At 33.8% G+C, this 23,386-nt stretch overlaps 1 protein-coding gene across 1 annotated transcript; it reads right to left on the bottom strand.

Moving 5' to 3' along the window:
- Positions 1–19,627: 19,627 nt before the first annotated feature.
- On the bottom strand, positions 19,628–22,859 carry LOC137639170 (piggyBac transposable element-derived protein 3-like). The gene is made up of 3 exons (XM_068371463.1): positions 22,841–22,859; positions 22,215–22,419; positions 19,628–21,466 (listed from the first exon to the last, which is right to left on the bottom strand). The coding sequence occupies exons 1-3, from the start codon at positions 22,841–22,843 to the stop codon at positions 19,827–19,829; spliced, it is 1,848 nt and encodes a 615-aa protein (XP_068227564.1). The 5' UTR covers positions 22,844–22,859; the 3' UTR covers positions 19,628–19,826.
- Positions 22,860–23,386: the final 527 nt, after the last annotated feature.

Raw genomic sequence — 23,386 nt, 5'->3', positions numbered from 1 at the left:
ATTATATAAAAAAAACAAACTATTTTGATAGGAATCCCGTACGTGAACCTCGTTTATTACTATCTTCCCTGATTATTGGGTAAAAGGGCGAAGCCCTCACCTCATACACAAGTGACCTGTGTTTATAAAAGGAACGAATAGAAAAGAGGGTGGTAGGTTAATGAAAAACGCACTATACCTGGGCAGACAGATAAATATAGGCTAGCTGGTTAGTCGACTTTCGTAGGCTACATCTATGGGAAAGAAGAAAGAATGAAAATAACAAGATTGAGAGTTATTAGTCTTCTGTTTAAATATCTAGTATCATTGTATGAATAACATTACAATCTTGACGTGGGAAACGGCACCCTATAGAAGTCTGTGATGAAACTATTCATTAGCTACTTAAAAACATATTCATTTCTCAATCGATAACATTGTTAGGTATCGTAACATTTTGTTCTCTGTAGTATTTGTGTACAATTATACATTTCCCCCCTTTTTTTTTTCTTCAGTTGCTTATACTAAATATTACTACAGATATAAGCGTTAATCCTCTATACATTTATACAAGCTTTCCTTTGTATTCGCTTTATATTTCACCAGAAAGGCACCATCTGAAAGCAGAAGGATAGCAAACTTCACGCTCTATGATCAAACTATTCATGAGCTATTTACATGAATATTCATACAAGTTTTGGTCATAACTTTTTTTCTGTAGTAAATATATACTATAAATTATTTCGTTTTATTGCTTTCTTTCTTTTGTTGGTTGTTCTAAAGATTACACAAAATATAAGCATTGATTCATGGTAAATTGCTGCAAGCTTTACGTTTTACTCGCTTTATAGTTTACCAGAAAGACTCCACAGGAAAATACAAGAAAGAGGAAAAAGGAACAAGTAAGCAAGAAACCAACGAACCGCTTGAAGCAAACATGCAAGCGTTTCACCGAAGCAAATGCTTGTTTATGGCACATCAAACGACGGTGGCTTCCGGAGAAAATGTATCGTTAAAATTGACGTAAAAGGTTAAATTACGTACGAAACTGTTGCATGTCACGGATGGTAAGTTTGGGGGATGCAAACTTTTAAAGTCTGGGTTTTATTTCTCTTTCTTTGAATTTACTCCTATTCTGAAAGTTTTTGTTTGTCTCGAATACCTGGTCTTTTTTTATGTTGGTTTTACATAGCTGTTATGAACAATATAACATTACTAATATTTTTCATATCCATACCTGAACATCAGAGTTTTCATATATGATAATGTAGTGCTTTGATGGATTCTAAAAGAGAACAGATACTTCAATAAATCTTTGTCAATTTACGAAAAATTGACAATGGTCTTGATATGAAAGCCAATATTTTTTGAATTTCTTAAAACTATGAATAATGAGCTTGTTTCTATATTTTGGAAGTGAATAACACAGAATTACTTATTTATATCTGGAGCTAAAATAAACTTACAAACATAAGGCGATGAGGTTCTGGTAACAAGTACTAAGGAAAGGAGTACAATTTAACCATTCAAGAAACCCTTTCTGGTACAACTCAGGAACATAAATGGTGGTCTACCTTTAAATCTGCACTCTTTGGTGAAGATGCAACAGTTCCTCCTTTACTTAAACCAGATGGCTCAGTCACTCACTGTCCAAAGGAAAAGGCAACCCTTTTGGCTGATGTTTTTGACGGTAAACAGAGTAATGAAAAACTTGAACTCCCTCCTTCCTGTTTTCCTGAGGCTAAACTAACTAGTTTAGCTTTTCGATTTCGTGAGATTAAATCTCTGTTGATGGACCTTGATACTTATGGAGGTGTAGACCCAAATGGTATTTTTCCTTTGTTTTTTATAAAGACAGCAGATTTCTTAGCTCCAAAGTTATGTTATTTTGCGCAAGTTAGCAAGAAGAGGGGCTTTTAGCACTTGTTGGAGAATTGGTAATGTTACTCCTCTATGTAAATGTGTTTGTGGTAGCTCAAGTCCCACTGATTACCGCCCAATTTCCATAACTCCCATATTATCTAAAGTTTTTGAACGTCTTCTGGCAAAACGTCTTAATAGGTTTGCTGAAGGTAATCATCTACTCCCTAGTTTGCAATTTGGTTTTCGTAAAGGCCTTGGAGCATGTGATGCCCTTCTTAGAATCTTCAATGCTGTACAGAAATCCCTTGATTGTGGTCAGGAAGTTCGTGTGATTAGCCTTGATTTTAGTGCTGCCTTTGACCAAGTTAATCATGACGCCCTTGTTTTCTAACTCAAACAGTTGGGAGTGGGTGGGTCGTTTCTTAGCATTATTATTGATTTTTTTATGTAATATATTTTTCAAAGAGTTGTTGTTGATGGGCCCCATAGTGAGTATAGGAATATGACATCCGGTGTTCATACTATATACACATGACATGTGGTTTGGCCTAGAAAACAAGCTTGTTGCATATGCAGATGATGCTACTCTCTTTGCATCAATTCCATCCCCTGAATGTAGATCTGGGGTTGGTGAATCCCTTCACAGATATTTAGCTAAAATTAGTGTATGGTGCAAATTATGGGGTATGAAGTTGAATCCTAACAAAATTCAAAGTATAATTGTAAGTAGGCAAGGACGGTGGCTCCTCAACATCCGGATCTCAGTATTGATAATGTTTCTTTAAATTTGTATGACTTTTAAAATTTTAGGTGTGATTCTCGACAGTAAATTTACTTTTGAGAAACACATTAGATCTGTGCACAAAAAGTTGACTTATTGAGAAAGTCTTACACGTTTTTTCGGTGATTAATCTTTTCTGAAAAAGTGTTTTAGTTCTTTCATTCTACCTTGTTTTGAGTATTGTTCTCCTGTCTGGTGTTCAGCTGCTGATTCTCATCTTAATTTGTTGGACAAAAACTTACGGTCTATTAAATTTCTTATTCCTCATCTAGATATTAATCTCTGGCACCGTCGTTCAATTAGTTCATTATGCATGTTGTATAAGATTTTTCATAACTCTGACCATCCTTTACATTCAGATCTCCCTGGACAATTCTATCCTGTTCGTAATACTAGGCAGGCAGTTAATTCTAATAGCCAGGCCATTTCCATCATGAGGCTCAATACTACACAGTATTCTAGAAGTTTTATTCCAGCTGTTACCAAGTTGTGGAATGATCTTCCTAATCGGGTAGTTGAATCGGTAGAACTTCAAAAGTTCAAAGTTGGAGCAAATGTTTTTATGTTGACCAGGCTGACATGAGTCTTTTTATAGTTTATATATGACATATCTGTTTTTGACGTTGTTAATAGTTTATATAGGACATATCTGTTTTGACGCTGTTACTGTTTTTAGAATGATATATTGTTAATTTATTCTCATCATTTATTTATTTCCTTATTTCCTTTCCTCACAGGGCTATTTTTCCCTGTTGGACCCCTTGGGCTTATAGCATCTTGCTTTTACAACTAGGGTTGTAGCTTGGCTAGTAATAATAATAATAATAATAATAAAAATAATAATAACGATAATAATAAAACGCACTTGTATGAACATGGGTCATGTTTGATTGAAATATACATTTGACGTCATTAGCAATCACACTTAAAAGTAGCAATGCCACACTTTAGAAGATTATAAGTAGGGTCAGCGAAAGTTGGAACGATTGGTGATCAAATACTATTTACGGTTGATTTGCATAGAAATTGGAAGTAAATGTAATTGATTAGGGTAGAGTGAAAGAAATTGCTAATCACAGGATAATAAGTATTAGGAAGGCTTGAGTAACTATACAATTGATTTTTAAATATAACTTAAATATATAAGAAGGGATTTATTAGCAAACTATTGTTCATAGCAATGAAATATGTCTTTTAAAATATAATTAAAGTACGAAAGCTGAAGATGACCAATGAGCATAGTTTATGCAAAGTAAGAACTGGAATTCTGAGATGTTGGGATACGATGATGCTATGAAAAAAAATATATATATATCAAAGGTTATGACGTGGAGCCTTGTTTAAGTAGATTTGGAATTGTGGAGAATATGGATGACGATTATATGGTAAAAGAAAAAATATTGATTAATATCGTGGAAGAGGTAATTTTAGATGGGCATCTGAAGGTAGTTTCCGTGCACCGCCACTCCACCCCCCAAAGGACTAAATAAAATATGGTTTTTCTAGCTTTCTTTTGGCATCTTGAACCACATTTCAGATTTTAAAAGGAACGATATCAGACCAATTATTGGCTTTTATATCAAAGATCGTAACGACAGCTAAAAATTTTAAGAATCTTTTATCAGAATTTACACATCAAAGCTAATTAAAACTAAAGCATTATACAACAGTTTTATGGCTTTTGTTCACTTTTGCATATTCATATTGGCTGTCGGTCCCAATAATTTTAGATGTGAGATAAGTCATTTTTGCTTCAAATATGCAATCATGTAATTTTGCTTCTCCAGTTGATGCTGAAAGTTTTTTTTATATATAATACTAAACTAATTAAAAGAATTTAATATCCAAAACAAAGTTCTCAAACGTAAAACGAAACAAGCACAAGAATTTAAGGCCAGTAGGAAGCAAATCTACAGCTAAACAAAGGGAATTGTATATCATTCCTACTCCGAAAATAAGCCTTGGACCGTTTACTGCCTTGCCGGATGATAGTATTGCCGCGAGTGGTTAGCCAATCTACACACGAGGTTTAAGAACACCGCCTGGAAGAACCTATGGAGTATGTTTTTAGAATGACGGAAATATGTCAACGAATTTCGAATGTAATCTAAGACAAACAGCCTTCGATGCTGAACTACTAGGTAAACTTTTGGAAAATGCTATTTGCGATAAAGAGCGTGCATTCAATTGTGTATCAAATACCAGTGAGATCCTTCCTGTGTTTTCAGAACAAACAAGTAATTCTATATCCAGAGTCATTTGCGGTGATTGTGTGTGTACTAAATCTTTGCTTTGAAAGAAAAAAAATAGATGTTGATTTGAAATTTAAATGTAAATCTGAGTTTCCTGTAAATTTTCATCGTTCAACAGGTATTGAAAATTTAAACACTGATAATATTGGTGTAGTAACTACTTCAATTGTTTGTCAGAACATTTAGAATGGTTTTTTTTTTTTTACAGTAACAGAACACAATGCTGGGTATACTGCTTGTTCACTTTGGCCATATATAAAAGGCACAACAACAGCACTAGAGAAAACTCTGCAGATGAGAGAAAATAGGAGAGAGAAAATCATATTCCTAAAACAACAAAGCAAAGTGACAGATATGGAAAGGAGAGGACTACAAACAAGGGGGATTTTAGTTTACCAAACCTGGTGACCATGAATAGTTGGCACACTATGATACCCTCCCCCCCAAAAATTAAAAGTATTGAACAAATAGTTTAATTATAATAACTAAAAAAGAGATAATATATCTGTTCATAAGAGAGGGGACCACAAGCCAGTAAACTCACCCAAAATAGATCTGTCAACAAAGGTAATTGAAAAAAACTTTAAACTGCTGTATCCCAAAAGGCCTTTTTTGTAATTCAAATACTATTAAATTTGTTATTTTTTATCCGATTTTAAGCATTTAAATGGAATTATAATCCTATATTATTGGGCAGTTTAAAAGTTTGGAGTATAATTGTTCATTTGGTAAAATAAAATTTTTAAAAATATCCAAAATTATTTTTTATTCTATGAACGTTTATGGAAATATTTTAATTTAAAAAGAATTTAAACAAAACATTCCGATATATTGATACATTATACTATAAGCTTCATGCTGGCTTTCAATTTTTTTTTTAAATTGATCGAAAATTCAGGGGGTTTATAGCTTTTTAAAAAAGGTTAAAAAACACCTCATAAACTGGAAAAAAATAAACAAAGTATTCAACTTAGGCGGAAAAAAAATTGGAAAATAACTTCTATTAATCTAAATGAATGTTCTGTATGAATTTCAATGTTGAAGTGCAAAACTGACTTCCGACCTAGGCCTTTCCCCATAACGTTTACAGACGTTTTCACCCTCGACCAATCAAGCTATATCTGGTGGGGAAACCAGAATTCAAAGAAGAAAGTTACTGAAAATATAATTTTTTCTCCTATCTGGATATTTCGGCAACAAGTCGGATGATATTTCCACTGTAAAGGCTGACATTTCTACTAAGCAGGGCACAGCCTCCTTTGAGCAAGATGGGTGGCTGCAGATTCAACAAATAGCAGAGAAAAATAAACGAAGTGCATCTCTCTTGTATGAAAACGTTATGACTCGTCTGATGATTCGTCTGTTCTTTGGGTACTAAACGTAGATAATATTGGAAATGATTTCTTCTATGGATTTTTATTCCAGATTTTACTAGTTAACACACAATTCAGGCTGTGATATCATGTCATTTATTCGGAACTTATACATTGCAGTGAATATAGTTAAAAATTTATTACCTTTTATCTTCCCCTCTATATATCTGTAAGTGTATATATATATATATATATATATATATATATATATATATATATATATATATATATATATATATATATATATATATATATATATACAGTATATGTATGTATGTATGTAGGTATGTAATATATATATATATATATATATATATATATATGTATATATATAAATATATATATATATATATATATATATATATATATATATATATATATATATATATATATATATATGTGTGTGTGTGTTGTGTGTGTGTGTTTATGTGTATGTAGGTATATGCTGTATGAGCATGCTTAGACTGCAGAATTCCTAAGTATACTTCAGGCAATATCCAGTTTCTAATTTTATGAACAATGTCTTTACAGTCTCCATTTTCAAGAAGTGAAAATAAAGAGCTCATAGTGATATAAATAATAAGTAATATCCCTTATGTATAGAATAGTTATAAGTAATGTCCCGTATGTATAAAATAGTGCATTATCGAAAATATCATAAATAATTTTTTTCAATTACGAATAATGTTCCTATGTTCGCCATCCTAGAACTTTAACTTTTTATGAGTTTTGGGAATTCTAGTCCCTATTGTAAATTAGCGAAGGCATTGTGCTTTACAAATTCATGCTTATCAGTACGTGTTCTCTCTCTCTCTCTCTCTCTCTCTCTCTCTCTCTCTCTCTCTCTCTCTCTCTCTCTCTCTCTCTCTCTCTCTGTGTGTGGCAGGGTGAAAGTTGTTTTAAAGTAAATTCCAATACAATAAAAAAAAGAATAAAAGAACCACATAATTTCCAAGTTACGTTTCTCTCACTTCAAAATGCCTACTGGATTTGCGACTTTAAGAAAAACCACCATTTCAATATCTTTTCTTTTCGTATCCGAAGGGATTTCAAAGCAAAAGTACTTGATGCTATCGCTGATAGAAGTAACTAATCACCAAAATTAGTTCCGAGAGATGATACTGCTACTTATCGAAAAACTTTTGTTTTATATTCCCACAAAACTAAGCTCTGGTTATTATAGAGGGAGAGGTCAGAGACTTCCTTGCAGTATGATGATATCCATCTGTACAGACACACTGTCATGAATACTAATTCATAAATTCCCTAAATTTCTCATTGATTGCCTTAACTCGAATTCTTATATCGTGGGAAAAGAAAAAAACTTGGAAATCAAGTAAAAAAGTAAATCGGAAATCTATGAGTACTTCTTATCAAAATTCAATTAAATAATGAGAACAGTTCCTATTCATTTGTAAAAGTGATCCTATTTGGGTAATTGGGTTATATATAAAAATGTGTCATAACAGCTATGGCCATCATCGCTATTGATTCATTGTATCCCGAGAAAGATTCATTCTCATTAGGAAAGAGTTTTAACAAATAGCTGTCTCATAACTATACAGATAAGAATAGTAGTTAAGATTAAATTGGTTTCTTTTCGCTGGTCATGTTCTTCCATTCTTTCGGCTAACAGGATCTCTCGCGTTTTTTCATATTTTTCGTCAGCAAAAAGAATTTAGGCAGATGAGTTTAGGTATATTTTCTTCGCATTTTCTTTTCCTTTCCAAATATCTGCAAAAGTTCCGTAATTCTCCGTATATTCTCAGCGTCTTTTCTGCTCTGAGACTAATGGATTTGGGACCCTTTCATTTTCCACCGTAAATTTTCTTGCTCCTTGTTATTTGGGCTCACTCGTTCATGTTATGGACAAAGACCAACCTCTGACCCAACCATAATTTAGTAAATTGCTAATTAATCTGGGGCCATTTTTTCCTTTCTCGTAATGAAAATTTAAAAGCACACGAGGCCTTTATGTTTTCAAATTATATTTTTCTGTTAACATTGCCTTCATGTTTGGTTTTCAGAATGAAAAAATTACTCCTCAATAACTTTTCCTGATGCACACCTACGAAGAAAAGGAGGAACATTAAAGTGCGTGTAACGCAGTCTCTCTCTCTCTCTCTCTCTCTCTCTCTCTCTCTCTCTCTCTCTCTCTCTCTCTCTCTCTCTTAAACACATGAAACAAGCTTCATTTTGTAATTTCTGGTTTTCATTTTTTGCATTTTCAATAAACTGTCAGATTTGCTTTTCCTATCGTTCTATTTCATTTTCGGATCTAAAATAGAACTCCTAACTGGTACAAGATTTAAGATTAGAGATACTGGTCAAACCAAAAAATAATATACAAAATGTGCAAGTAATATTGCTGCCAGCAACTATTGCTAATTTCTCGCTTCATGAGAAAACTGGATTATAGCCTGATGTCGTCTATTTAGTCATTTATTGGAATCTTTTCAGTTTCAATGGTGTGTTCGGGTTGCTTTTTGTTAATTAGTTTTCTCCAATTGAACAACTTTCATAATATTCATAGGAGCAAGGATTTGATGATCATCATTAAATGGCCAATTACTATGAATTGTTGTATTTTATTGTATCATGTATTTCTACTACTACTACTACTACTACTACTGATAATAGTAATAATAACAGTGATTATAGTTACAATACTGATGACGTTGATGTGAAATATGATACACATCAATCTAATTTTTCTGCGTGGAATCCCTTATATACAATTGATTAGAACAGAAATCCTAATCAAGGCTTCTTTATCAGAGCTTTGAGGTGCTTTAGTTTAATTGCATAATCTAGCCCCCGGCCTTATTTGAGTGTGAATTCTGGCTACTCAGGGCTAAAATTCTTCACTTAGTAATCTGGATAAATGTTACAACAGAATAGCTCTTATTACCATTAACATTACAAAAAAAAAAATATAGTGTAGCCCTCAAGGAAAGTGATTAGGACGAATGTATCTTGAAATAATATTAATGATAAAGTCTCCAAAGCGAAAGTTAGAAGATCGCTCATAAATGAGAAAGAAAGGAAGCAGGACCATAGATAAAGTAGAAAGATATAAAGTAAATACCGCTAGGTGCCGATGGAATGCTGTGCATATCTTTGGGTAATTCATACAGTGCAATGTGTTGTTAAGTGCTTGATGATATCAATTCACGGTTACCTGAAAACTGGGTGGTTATCAATCACATAGCAGCAATAATAACCCTTTCAATTACCTTTAACTATTTAATTTTCAGGTGTTTACGGCAATCTTCAACCCAATTTATATATTGGCAGGAAGAGAAGTCGCTTAAGAAATACTATACTAAAAGGAATTTATTAACTTTACCCAGTGAATATTGGAAACTTATCAAAGGAAAATGACTGGAAAATACAAAATGCAAATAAAATTCTATTGTCTCTAAGAGGGAAACGTTCTCATTACGTCCCATTCCAATCCACCCATCTTTACCACTATATTGTTCATAACATTCCATTCTAACCCAACATTCTTTACCACTATATTATTCATAACGTTCCATTTCAGTCCACCCATCTTTACCACTACATTGTTCATAAAGTCCCGTACTAATCCATCCCATTTCAATCCACCAATCTTTACTACCATATTGTTCATAACGTCCCATTTTAACCCGCCCATCTTTATCACTATATTGTTCATAACGTCCCAATCCAATCCACCCATCTTTACTACTATATTATTCATAACATCCCATTCTAACCCCCCCATCTCTACCACTATATTATTCTTAACGTCCGATTACAATCCACCCATCTTTACTACTATATTATTCATAACATTCCATTCTAACCCATCCACCTTTACCACTATATTGTTCATAACGTACCGTTCCAATCTATCCCTCTTTACCACTATATTGTTTATAACGTCCCATTCCAGTTCACCCATCTTTACTACCATATTATTCATAACATTCTATTTCAACACACCCATCTTTACTACTATATTGTTCATAACATCTTGTTCCAGTCCACCCATCTTTACCACTATATTGTTCATAACGTCCTATTCCAAACTACCTATCTTTACTACCATATTATTCATAACATTCCATTTCAACCCACCCATCTTTACTACTAGATATTTCATAGCATCCTGTTCCAATCAACCAATCTTTACCACTATTTTGTTCATAACGTCCCATTCCAACTCACCCATCTTTACCAGTATATTTTTCATAACGTCCTGTTCAAATCCACATATCTTTACCACTAAATTGTTTTTAACGTTCTGTTCCAATCAACCAATCTTTACCACCATATCATTAAAAACGCTCCATTCAAATTCACCCATCTTCACTACTATATTATTTATAACATCCCATTACAACCAACCCATCTTTACCAGTATATTGTTCATAACGTCTCGTTCCAATCAACCCATCTTTAAGACTATATTGTCCATAAAGTCCCATTCCAATCCACTCATCTTTCCTAATATATTGTTCATAACGTCCACCCCTTTCCAATTCACCCATCTTTACTACAATATTGTTCATAATGGCCAGTTCCAATCCACCCATCTTTACTGCAATATTGTTCATAACGTTCCGTTCCAATCCACAAATCTTTATCACTATATTGTTCATAATGTCACGCTCCAATTCACCCATCTTTACTGCTATATTGTTCATAACGTCCCGTTCAAATACACCTTTCTTTACCACTATATTGAACATAATGCCTGGTTGCAATCCACCCATCTTTACCACTATATTGTTCATAATGTCTCATTCGAATCCACCAATCCTAACAACTATATTGTTCATAACGTCACATTACAATCTATCCACCTTTACTACTATATTGCTAATGTCGTCCTTATCCAATCCACTCATCTTTACTGCTATTTTTCTCATAGCGTCCCGTTCCAAGCTACCCATCATTCCTGATAGATTGTTCATAACGACCCGTTTCAGTTCACCAATCTCTGCTACTATAATGTTCATAACTTCCCGTTCCAATACACCTATCTTGAACAACCTAGGTAATTTTTTTTCTACACATTTTTAGCAAGCCTCAACAATTTTATTTATCTAATATATTACAATAGCTTTCTATTATTCCATTCACGTGGGGTAAGCATAAGACCACTGAGACGGGAATACTGAGAAATCTTATTAGAACAGCTTGTACAGCTTCTGCATTACTGATGTCCCTTGCTTCAGAAGCAAACTTGTTTGATGAAATGTCTAGGTAAAGGTTAATTTTTTCATCCACTTATACATTTTTTATAAAATATAAAAAACATAATTGCAACCATAAAAGTATCACTACATATTTTATCATCATGAATCAAAAACCTTTTAATGTAAACCATTCCGTCCACGAGAGACAAGGATATAAATCTTTGTGGAAAAAAAAATTTGTGATCTCAATAAATGAAAATTTATTTTTATTTGAAGGAAAAAAATATTTTATTTGCAGAGCTATTCCTCTTAGGTTCTCCAGTCTGGATCGAGTTCCAAAAAAGGTAATACTAGTTCGTGCCTTCTCCAATTCTCAGGTGAAATAAAAGGTTTGTGACAAGAATGACAAGGTAAAGAACACATACGTTTGAATGTAAAATTTCGTTGACCTCCGAGTTTTATATTTTTTAAATTTTTCATTGGTTTGCATTTTTTTTTAAACTTAGGCTTGGGATTTTATTGAATCGTTTCCATTTAGGTAAAATGTTAATTTTTTATAACATAAACTATCATTTTATCTTTTCTTGATTTTAACATTAATCTGAATTTTACAATATATCATTTATGAACAGTATTTCAGTTGGGAACTTTGATATACCTACAAATCAATATGCCTGAACACACACACACACACACACACACACACACACACACATATATATATATATATATATATATATATATATATATATATATATATACATGCATATATAAATTGTTTAATTCTCGAAAATTGTATCTCGTTAGGAAACACAAGGTATTGCAAGAAAAAAAAATCAATAAATAAAAAAATTCACACATTCTGTGTTTATAATCATGTCTCAAAACAAAATTAAATAAGATGGAAACTTTAGAGCTTAATCCAAAGGTTTAAAAAATATCAATTGCACGTTCGATATGTAATTTCATGTAACATTTAGGATTCCTGAATATAGTAAGGATACTAATGATGCCATTATTTTTTTTTTGGAAATTAATTCATCGTATTTCCGTTTTCTTTATACATGTTAACTATTATATCTTTCTTATCTCAATAATGTTTCATATGAAAGCATGTCATTATCATTAGGATACTTTTTAGACCTTTTCTTATTACGCTACGCTTAGATTGAATGTATTATATAATTTAGGTCATTAGTCAGGCACTGGTTCTGGTGAGGTCATTTCCAGCTGCCATAAAACTATGATGTAATAATTGTATTTCATATATTATTATCATGTCATTTGAAATTAGAAAACATTATTTAGATGGTTAGCAATATTACACAAGAGTTTATAAATGGATTGTACCGAATATTTCACCTTATGATTTTGGTAGAAGTCAATGTATGAGGAAAACTTTTCCATCGTAACTGATGTTCCCTCAAGAAAAGATGGTTAGGCTGTTTTTCGCTTTTTGGTGGAATGCAGGTATAGTATATTTTTTCTCCTTTCGACCATCCCCTCTCTTACATTTATAATACAAAAGAAATAGGCGAAACGAAAACCCCCCCTTGCCCTACTTAGGGACGTTGGGAGGAACTATAAACAATGATTAAATTTTGATATGTGTCGCAGCTACAGTATTATAGCATGCCATATTAGATGAAAATCCACTCAGAATTTAATCTATTTCATTATTTTTCTTTGATATATATATATATATATATATATATATATATATATATATATATATATATATATGCACACACACACATATATATATATATATATATATATACATATATATATATATATATATATATATATATATATATATATATATATATATATGTGTGTGTGTGTGTGTGTGTGTGTGTGTGTGTATGTGTGTCTATGTTTGTATCTGATTGCATTAGTTAGTTAGTGTAAGGAAGTACAAAGTGCGTAAAATATAGAACATAAGACATAGAAATAACGAGACATTGGACATCAAAAGAACACCTGGACGCCTGACGCTTTGGCGGAAAGATTTCCTTTTGAATTATCTTGTTGAAGGAAATCAATTTAACACCACCATTTGAGACCGAACAATTTCAAAGCCTCCCATAACAACCTCTGTCCTAGGACCCTTGAGGATGTAGAACCAAACGGTTGAAATTGGAATGGGGTGCGGTATCTTTTATGGAATCTTAACTTTTTGCAAATCATGTATTAAAGGCAGAAAATTTCTGGTCTACTTCCATTGAATGAAATAAAGGCTGAGTTGATGAAAAAAAAATAAAAATCCCATAGTATTCAGAAGTAATAACTTTTTTTCATATTGAATAATTGAATTATCAATAGTTGATAATTATGTATATGATACATTTTCCGATCGTTTTTATACTTCGGTTTATTAACTTCAAATGGAAATGGTGTTATAAATTTTGTTGATGAGATGAATACATATGAAGCAGTAAATAAGATTTGAATCATGGTTGCAGGCACCGAAACGAGAAAAATTGGAAGATTATATAAACCTAAAATATTGATGGAGATGCTTTAATTCAAGGGAATCGTTGTTTGCATCCCATTCAAAACGTAGAAGAGAAGCTAAGTCTGTTATTCGAGAATAATGCTGCTGGTGGGACTACCCATTTCATACTGAAATGATGATAACGGTGACAAAGTTATGTTACGATGTAGTATATATGCGTTATAGGTACCATGTGATTACCTGCTTCCACTGTCAAAAGTATGGACAATTTGAACAAGACTACAAGTTCGAAACTCATGAGAGATTGTGTTGGAAATATTCAGGAAATCACGTCACCAAGGAATGTAAATATCAAGGGATGAAAATAATGTATAAACTGCGTTAAGTTTTAAAAAAACAAATGATAATATAGTAAATTCAAGAATTTTCAAAGCTTTAGGTTTGATATTGAAAGGACAAGCAAATAAACAGCAAGATACGCCACATTCCATTCGAATGGCATTAAAGAATTGCGATCGCTTTCAAGTATTAAAAAAACATTTTGTTGAGCTTATCATAAACTTATATTTCCAATAATCAGTATAATACAAGCACATCATAAGCTTAATTTCAAAGGCCGTAATGTTTATCAATACCACAATTCGTTTCACGTACTTGTTTAAGGGTAAAGTCTGATTAAACATTGATTTTTGAGGAGGTTCCCTCTCCTGTGCCAGACTTCATCATCAAAGAAGTGCCGGTTTGGCAAATTATATATTTTTTTTCAGCAATATTAATAATGCCACGTGCAATCCGATACATCTTCGTTTGCTTTGCAAGTTCAAGGTCTTGAACGAAAGAAAGATTCAATATAAATCTTCGGCGGTTTCAAAATTATTAATATAGATACAATACCATGCAAAAGCTGCGCACAATGTTATCATGGAGTTAGGAATTATCATTCAATGAATTTGAATAACCCCATTTAAAAGTTTGTACCCTTAATTATGATTTTAAAACTTTAGACTATTATTTTCTTCTGAAATTATAAACTCTAGAATGTGTGAATAAAATATTCCCCAAAGTAGCTTAATGGATGTAATTAAGAGATTATGTGAAACATTTTAACAAAATGAATATGATAAATTAGAACGAGTTCTAATCTTGCTAATTTTTTCATCAATATTAATTTGAATTGTTTTGTGTTAACATATTTATGTTTGCATTGTTATGAAAATGTGCGTTAAGTTTATTTCTATCAGCATATTTTAAGTCATCAAAAAAACAGTGAGAGAGTTGTCAGTAACTTGTTCCATGGAAGATAGTGTTCAATATCCGTGTTGGAAAATTAACAGTTATACACGATCTTTGCTTGAATAAGTAAAAGTACTTGATTGTTTTTCCGTATATAGTCCTAGACACGCGTAGTGTGTGTAAGAATATATACATACATACATATCTATCTATCTATCTATCTATCTATATATATATATATATATATATATATATATATGTATATATATATATAAATATATATATATATATATATATATATATATATATATATATATATATATATATATATATATATATATACATTGTGACTGGGGATACCTCAACATGGTGAAAGGTTTGATGTATCGCCCAGATCAGCAATGCTGCATTAGTCAGAGTCACCCCCAATAAGTTAGTTTGCTGTGAACGATCAGACTTGAGTCTCCAACCATCACCAATCCGCACTGGCTATCGTGGTGATGCATTGGCTAAACCCCAGACATGAATACGAACGTCTGAGACCTTTGTCCTGCAATGAACTACAAACGGCTGCATTTATATCCATCGTGTGTCTAGCTTTATATATATATATATATATATATATATATATATATATATATATATATATATATATATATATATATATATATATATATACTGTATGTGATGCTTAGGTAGGAAGAACGCCGAGGAAAAATTAAACAATGATTAAATTTTGATATGTGTCGCAGCTACAGTATTATAGCATGCCATATTAGATGAAAATCCAGTCAGAATTTAATTTATTTCATTATTTTTCTTTGATATATATATATATATATATATATATATATATATATATATGTATATATATATATATATATATATATATATATATATATGTATATATATATATATATATATATATATATATATATATATATGCACACACACACACACAAACATATATATATATATATATATATATATATATATATATATCTATATATATATATATATATATATATAAATATATATATATATATATATATATATATATATATATATTATTATTATTATTATTATTATTACTATCCAAGCTACAACCCTAGTTGGAAAAGCAAGATGCTATAAGCCCAGGGGCTCCAACAGGGAAAAATAGCCCAGTGAGGAAAGGAAATAAGGAAATAAATAAATGAAGAGAACAAATTAACAATAAATCATTCTAAAATAAGAAACAACGTCAAAACAGACATGTCATATAATAAACTATCAACAACATCAAAAACAAATATGTCATAAATAAACTATAAAAAGACTATGTCCGCCTGGTCAACAAAAAGGCATTTGCTCCAACTTTGAACTTTTGAAGTTCTACTGATTCAACCACCCGATTAGGAAGATCATTCCACAACTTGGTGTGTGTGTGTGTGTATGTGTGTCTATGTTTGTATCTGAGTGTATTAGTTAGTTAGTGTAAGGAAGTTCAAAGTGCGTAAAATATAGAACATAAGACATAGAAATAACGAGACATTGGACATCAAAAGAACACCTGGACGCCTGACGCTTTGGCGGAAAGATGTCCTTTTGAATTATCTTGTTGAAGGAAATCAATTTAACACCACCATTTGAGACCGAACAATTTCAAAGCCTCCCATAACAACCTCTGTCCTAGGACCCTTGAGGATGTAGAACCAAACGGTTGAAATTGGAATGGGGTGCGGTATCTTTTATGGAATCTTTACTTTTTGCAAATCATGTATTAAAGGCAGAAAATTTCTGGTCTACTTCCATTGAATGAAATAAAGGCTGAGTTGATGAAAAAAAAATAAAAATCCCATAGTATTCAGAAGTAATAACTGTTTTTCCTATTAAATAATTGAATTATCAATAGTTGATAATTATGTATATGATTCATTTTCCGATCGTTTTTATACTTCGGTTTATTAACTTCAAATGGAAATGGTGTTATAAATTTTGTTGATGAGATGAATACATATGAAGCAGTAAATAAGATTTGAATCATGGTTGCAGGCACCGAAACGAGAAAAATTGGAAGATTATATAAACCTAAAATATTGATGGAGACGCTTTAATTCAAGGGAATCGTTGTTTGCATCCTATTCAAAACGTAGAAGAGAAGCTAAGTCTGTTTTTCGAGAAAAGCACTGCTGGTGGGACTACCCACTTCAAACTGAAATGATGACAACGGTGACAAAGTTATGTTACGATGGAGTACATATACGTTATAGGTACCATGTGATTACCTGCTTCCACTGTCAAAAGTATGGACAATTTGAACAAGACTACAAGTTAAAAACTGATGAGAGATAGTGTGGGAAATATTCAGGAAATCACGTCACCAAGGAATGTAAATATCAAGGGATGAAAATAATGTATACACTGCGTTAAGTTTAAAAAAACAAATGATCATATAGTAAATTCAAGAATTTTCAAAGCTTTAGGTTTGATATTGGCGAGACTAGCAGAAAAAGCGGAACGCGAATACTAAGAGCGTCATAAATTGCGTCTAAAACATTCAATCCTTTGGTAATAAAAGAATACAAATTAGAGAATTGATGAATGAAAAATGTTTCAACATATTTGGATTATCTGAAAGATGGCTAAATTATTTCAAAAAGGATAAGATAGCTGAAATGACCTCCAATGCACAAAAATTCCTTCATACTCCAAGAAGGCATGTTAGGTTGCGTTGGGGAGTGGCTGGTTGTTGTTGGGCTGTTCATTCACAAAGGCTATTTATCTCAAGGAAAAAAAAAAAAAGAAAAAAACTACCGTGACAAGTTTGTAATGTATGAAGATAGATTTTATGCACAATAACGAAACGAAAATTATTAGGTTAAAAAAATCTCCGAAAACAAATACAAATATCATTTTTTGGGGGACTTCAGTATGCTCATTGAGATAATTGCTATGGAAAAAACGAAATTTGTTTCCTGTCACAGGTGGTGCGAAGGCTTAGACAAATGCTTGGAGATAAGGACACACATACACACACGTATGTGCGTGTATATATATATATATATATATATATATATATATATATATAGTGTATATAAATGTATATATATCTATATATATATATATATATATATATATATATATATGTAGTGTATATATATATATATATATATATATATATATATATATATATATATATATATATGTATATATATATATATATATATATATATATATATATATATATATATATATATATATATATGTAGTGTATATATATATATATATATATATATATATATATATATATATATATATATATATATACTGAGGAAAGGTGATCAATTAAGAAAAGTTCCAATTAAATTTTTCATATATTTCCTGCTATTTTAGTGATCTCCAATAGATCTTATTTAACTGCTGGGATTTCTCTGAAAAGTTTCCCGTTCGCAAAAGACACACCTAAAGAAAGTTATAACGTATAAAGGTTGTTAACATCAATTCCAGGGACACACTCATTGCTAGATGGAGAAGGATCTCCTTGAATATATCTGGGAAAAGAAGGAGAGTATGATATGAAGGAGAGCGCGTGGGTGTTTCTTAAAGGGAACGAACATTAATGCACAATGCATTTTTTTTCAGAGGCACCTATTTAATTTTTTTTTTCACTTATTATCTACTATTCTTCTCCAAAAGAAAGTTGCATGAACAATACATTTATAAATAACCACCTTTGCTTTGTCACAATCTGCACCTCCACCTTGCAACCTTTTCAGCTTTACCTACATTTTAACACGCTTGTCTATTCTTAAGTTCTTTTGTTATATTTACTCCCAGAAACTTTTACAAATAACCAACTTACTTTTCTTATATCATCTCTCTGCTATTAAACTGTTAAAAGTTTCTGCCAAATTGTCTTCACCGTCCCCAGTATACAGGGTATTATCTGCAAACTGGAATCCATCCAATATCCATTAACAACTCATCGTTTTGTTTTACTGTAACATCTCTATGTACATCCTCTTTGGTTCTCCAAGCCTCTCTTATCTTTCATTAATAATGATTTGAAGTATCTATGAAGATAACCCTAACTTTTTCTTCAGATCAAGTTTCTTAATAAACAGGTTACTTTCATACTTAAACATTTGACCATATGCTTGGCATCATTCAGTTAAATTTTTTTTGGGGCTCAAGCCATGTCGTCGTGATAGAAGTTCCTTAACCCTTTAAGGTCCACCCTAGGTTTTATGGGAAACTTTAAAAATTCCTTTTAGTATGTTGTAGTATTAGAAAATACAAGACCTTTTTATTCTTGTGTACTTTTAAAGATTTGTCCAAATTACCGAAATAATTGCATGCAATGAAGTATCCCATTTGGGTACCTTGGGCGAGTTTACGCGGACCACGCTCATCCCATATGGGATCTATTGGACCATAACGGCACAGATTTTGAAGTTTCGCCCTACAGTTTTTTTTTAGTTCTAATGTATAACAGAAAGTTTTTTTATAGTGCCAATGTATAACAGAAACACATATATGGCTTAACAATTTAATTAAATAAGAAATACGTTATAAATACAAGAAAATACAATATTCAATAAATACAAAAATACTATAAAAATACAAAAATACTCTGAAAATGCAAAAAATATAATAAACCTTACTCATCATTGATAAAATAGAAACATTATAAAACTTACTTTAAAATCTATTGAAAAAGAGCAAAAACAAAAATTACTTGGAAATCTTATGAAACAAAGCAAAACAATTACGATTTTCAGTGAGGCAAAGGGCCACCTTGCACTCCTCACACATCCAGCGAGACCTGTGGATGTGGCCTGCAGTTGAACAGAACTTGCAGGTCTGCCTCATGGTGACATGCTTTGGCATGTGTAGGGCAGTGGCATCCTGGCGTGACTCTATACTTGGCAAAACTGCCCGTTGGCCCCTTTTGGGCAAAGGGACATCCCTGGTGCCAAGAGAATTTCTAGTAATCCTGAAGTTTGATGTCTTGAAACTTCTCAGCCAATTGGAGATATCCAGTCGGAAGTCCTTGAGGGGCTTTGGGTTCGTCTGCAAAGCCAAGCAATCCCTCTTGTACAGAATCCAAGCGTTGCAGATGATCAGGTCCAGGAGGTAAGCAAAGAGCCTCATGTAGTACCTCTTTGCTCTGAAGGGGGTCTTGTAGAGGTGTGTCAACATGTCACTTTTGTCGATGCCACCCATGCGGTTGTTGTACATCTGGATGGCAGATGGACAAGGAATGGGAACCTTCTTCTTCTGTGCCCTGTCGTACCGCTCCACTGTTCCCATGGGGTTGACACCGACATCAGTGGACAAGATTGTCACGACGCTGTTGTCCTTCCATCTTGCAACGAGGATGCCATCAGAAGAGACGTAGTCCAGTGTGCCCCTTTGCGTCGTCTTCTTGCTCATCTCCTTCACAGACTTCAGGGGAGGATGTCCAACTCGGTTTTCCCTGGCAGTTCCCACATACCGGCATCCATACTTCGATCTCAGGTACTTAGCCAACCCTATACTGGTGAAGTAGTTGTCTGCATACACTGCTGCGTGACTTGGGTCCTTGATGGTCTTAACAAGGGAGACAACAAACTTGGAAGTGACAGACATGGCATTCTCCTCTTCAGACAGCTGAGTAGGGTGGCTCACAAAGGTTGTCTCCCCTTGGTACATAAGAATATCATGCACAAATCCATCCACGCTGGAGCGGCAGAACAACTTGTAGCCCCACTTGTCAGGCTTCTTGGCTACATACTGGCGAAGGTTACCAGCCCTTGTGCCCTTGTAGGCAACCATCACTTCATCAATGGAATGGATAGGAGTCTCGGGAACTTTCAGGAACTCTCTGGTGACCTTGCTGAAGGGGACTCTCACCTTGAAGAACCGATCTTGGGAGCCTGCTGCCTGGTCATTGTCGTTGAAGTGAAGTGATGATCGAATGGCCTTGAAGCGGTTCCTGGACATGAAGTCTGCAACCTGAGGAATCCTGGTCTTCACGGCCCAGAAGTCGACGATGCTAGGGAGAGGAACCAGGCCCATGTATATGATGAGGCCAAGGAAAACCATGACATCCTCTTCTGATATGTGGAAGTTACTGCCTACATCCTTCTGTCTTGAGTACAGGTTGGACTGGAAAACGATGTGATCCCTCAATTCAGCTGTGAAGAACTGAGAGAAATACTCATAAGGTTCCCTCAAGAAGTCCGGCTGTGGATGAATGAAGTCGGGCAGGGGTTGGATGTCAATGTCGTCCTTCTTCCATTCACCAACACGAGGCCTCTTAGGGTTAACCTCACCTTCACCTTCCTCTTCCACAGGCATCTCCTGAGGGACAACAACATTGACCCTGCGACCTGAAACAAGAATAAATAAGTGAAACCGTAAATGAACCGTGTGTGCTGGTGTGTGTGCATGCATGTGTGTGCATGTGTATGTCAGTGAGTATGCATGTGTGTGCATGTGTATGTCAGTGAGTATGAATGTGTGTGCATGTGTATGTCAGTGAGTATGCATGTGTGTGCTTGTGTATGTCAGTGAGTAGGCATGTGTGTGCATGTGTATGTCAGTGAGTAGGCATGTGTGTGCATGTGTATGTCAGTGAGTAGGAATGTGTGTGCATGTGTATGTCAGTGAGTATGAATGTGTGTGCATGTGTATGTCAGTGAGTATGCATGTGTGTGCTTGTGTATGTCAGTGAGTATGCATGTGTGTGCTTGTGTATGTCAGTGAGTATGCATGTGTGTGCATGTGTATGTCAGTGAGTATGAATGTGTGTGCATGTGTATGTCAGTGAGTATGCATGTGTGTGCATGTGTATGTCAGTGAGTATGCAAGTACACAAATAAGTTTAAAAAATACTTATTGTTTACAAAAATTTAAAGAGCAACATAATGAAAACAAATTTAAAGAGCAACCATTGTAACAACTAGGCTTTTAAATTTTTTTTTTAAACAAATCTCTCTCTCTCTCTCTCTCTCTCTCTCTCTCTCTCTCTCTCTCTCTCTCTCTCTCTCCATCTCCATCTCCATCTTCATCTCTCTCTCTCTCTCTCTCTCTCTCTCTCTCTCTCTCTCTCTCTCTCTCTCTCTCTCTCATACTAACCTCTAGCATTGGGAGGGTCAAAAGCATCCTCCAGAGTAAGGCCTTCGTCGTCAGGAACGTACGAAGGGTCGTCGTCATCACTGTCGACATCCAAAGGGCTCACGTCGACATCACTTCCTTCAGCATCGTCAGGGGCAACCCATGGTGTACGTTCCTGAGTCTCCAATGCAGCGTTGCGATGCCCATAAAACGTATGGCCACGAAACTGCAAAAAAAAAAAAAAATTAAAATCATGTAATGAAAAAAATGTAACTGCCTAACAAAAAAGTAATTTAATCCCTTGTAAGGTAATATTTTGAATGCACATGAGCCTAACATATCTAAATCATCACTATTATTTCTACAAATATGGTCAAAACTATTCACAAATGTCTCAGACAATCACTAAAATAAATTGCAAAAACGATGTGCGTCGTAACCTAGTGCGCGGTAGAACCGTTACGGTCCAATAGATCCCATATTGGATGAGCGTGGTCCGCCTAAACTCGACCGAGGTAGCCCATGCGGGATCTATACTTTTTCCGATAGTCACTATGACACGTCAGTAACACTACAGCCATTGAAACCCACATCAAAAGGTAAACATATCACTCGGCTTCACTATCCTACAGTCACTGTGTACTTACCATGATTACGAAGGTCGGGGGGGGGGGGGGGGAAACGTGGACGTTACTGCGACGCGTCTTGACACTTTTGCGGCTGGAGCACAAGTGAGGTGTCTTTGGAAGGAGCTACAGACTTGGCGAGAAGGGCAGGCGGCTTCTGATTGGCTGATTCGAAGAGCAGAGGCGTGTCTCTATGAGTTGCCAAAGCGTCAATTTCAGACAGGCATAAACATGTTCACCACGACTACCCAAAAGTAGCTGTTTTAAAGATCCCGTTTGGGCTATTTGGTCCTGAAAGGGTTAAAGTAGCTTCCTAAGGGATATATGTACTACAGTGATATTCCCAGAGAATTTTACCTTTAGGTATCCAGAATTCTAACTCCTGGTGCGAATATCCTTAAAATTTCTCCAAAGGATATCGCATAATATCAGCGGACGCATTCTTGACACGCCTCCATAGCAATCTTCACCCCAAATAGCGTTTTGGCTTCGAGGAGGATCTGGCAAAAGGGAGCCGTCCAAAGGCTCTCCCCGCTCTCGTAATATTATTGGGAATACAACAGCGCC

Source organism: Palaemon carinicauda, chromosome 4 (genome assembly GCF_036898095.1).
Source record: "Palaemon carinicauda isolate YSFRI2023 chromosome 4, ASM3689809v2, whole genome shotgun sequence".
NCBI lineage: Eukaryota > Metazoa > Arthropoda > Malacostraca > Decapoda > Palaemonidae > Palaemon > Palaemon carinicauda.
Note: the sequence above shows the minus strand (reverse complement) of the source record. Positions and strands in the feature narration are given on the sequence as shown.

Bases quoted from the DNA above. Each gene is read 5' to 3' on its own strand.
- LOC137639170 (XM_068371463.1), bottom strand. The intron at 21,467-22,214 runs GTTAGTATGAGA...TTCTTGTTTCAG, and splicing joins TGACCCTCCCAATGCTAGAG to GTCGCAGGGTCAATGTTGTT.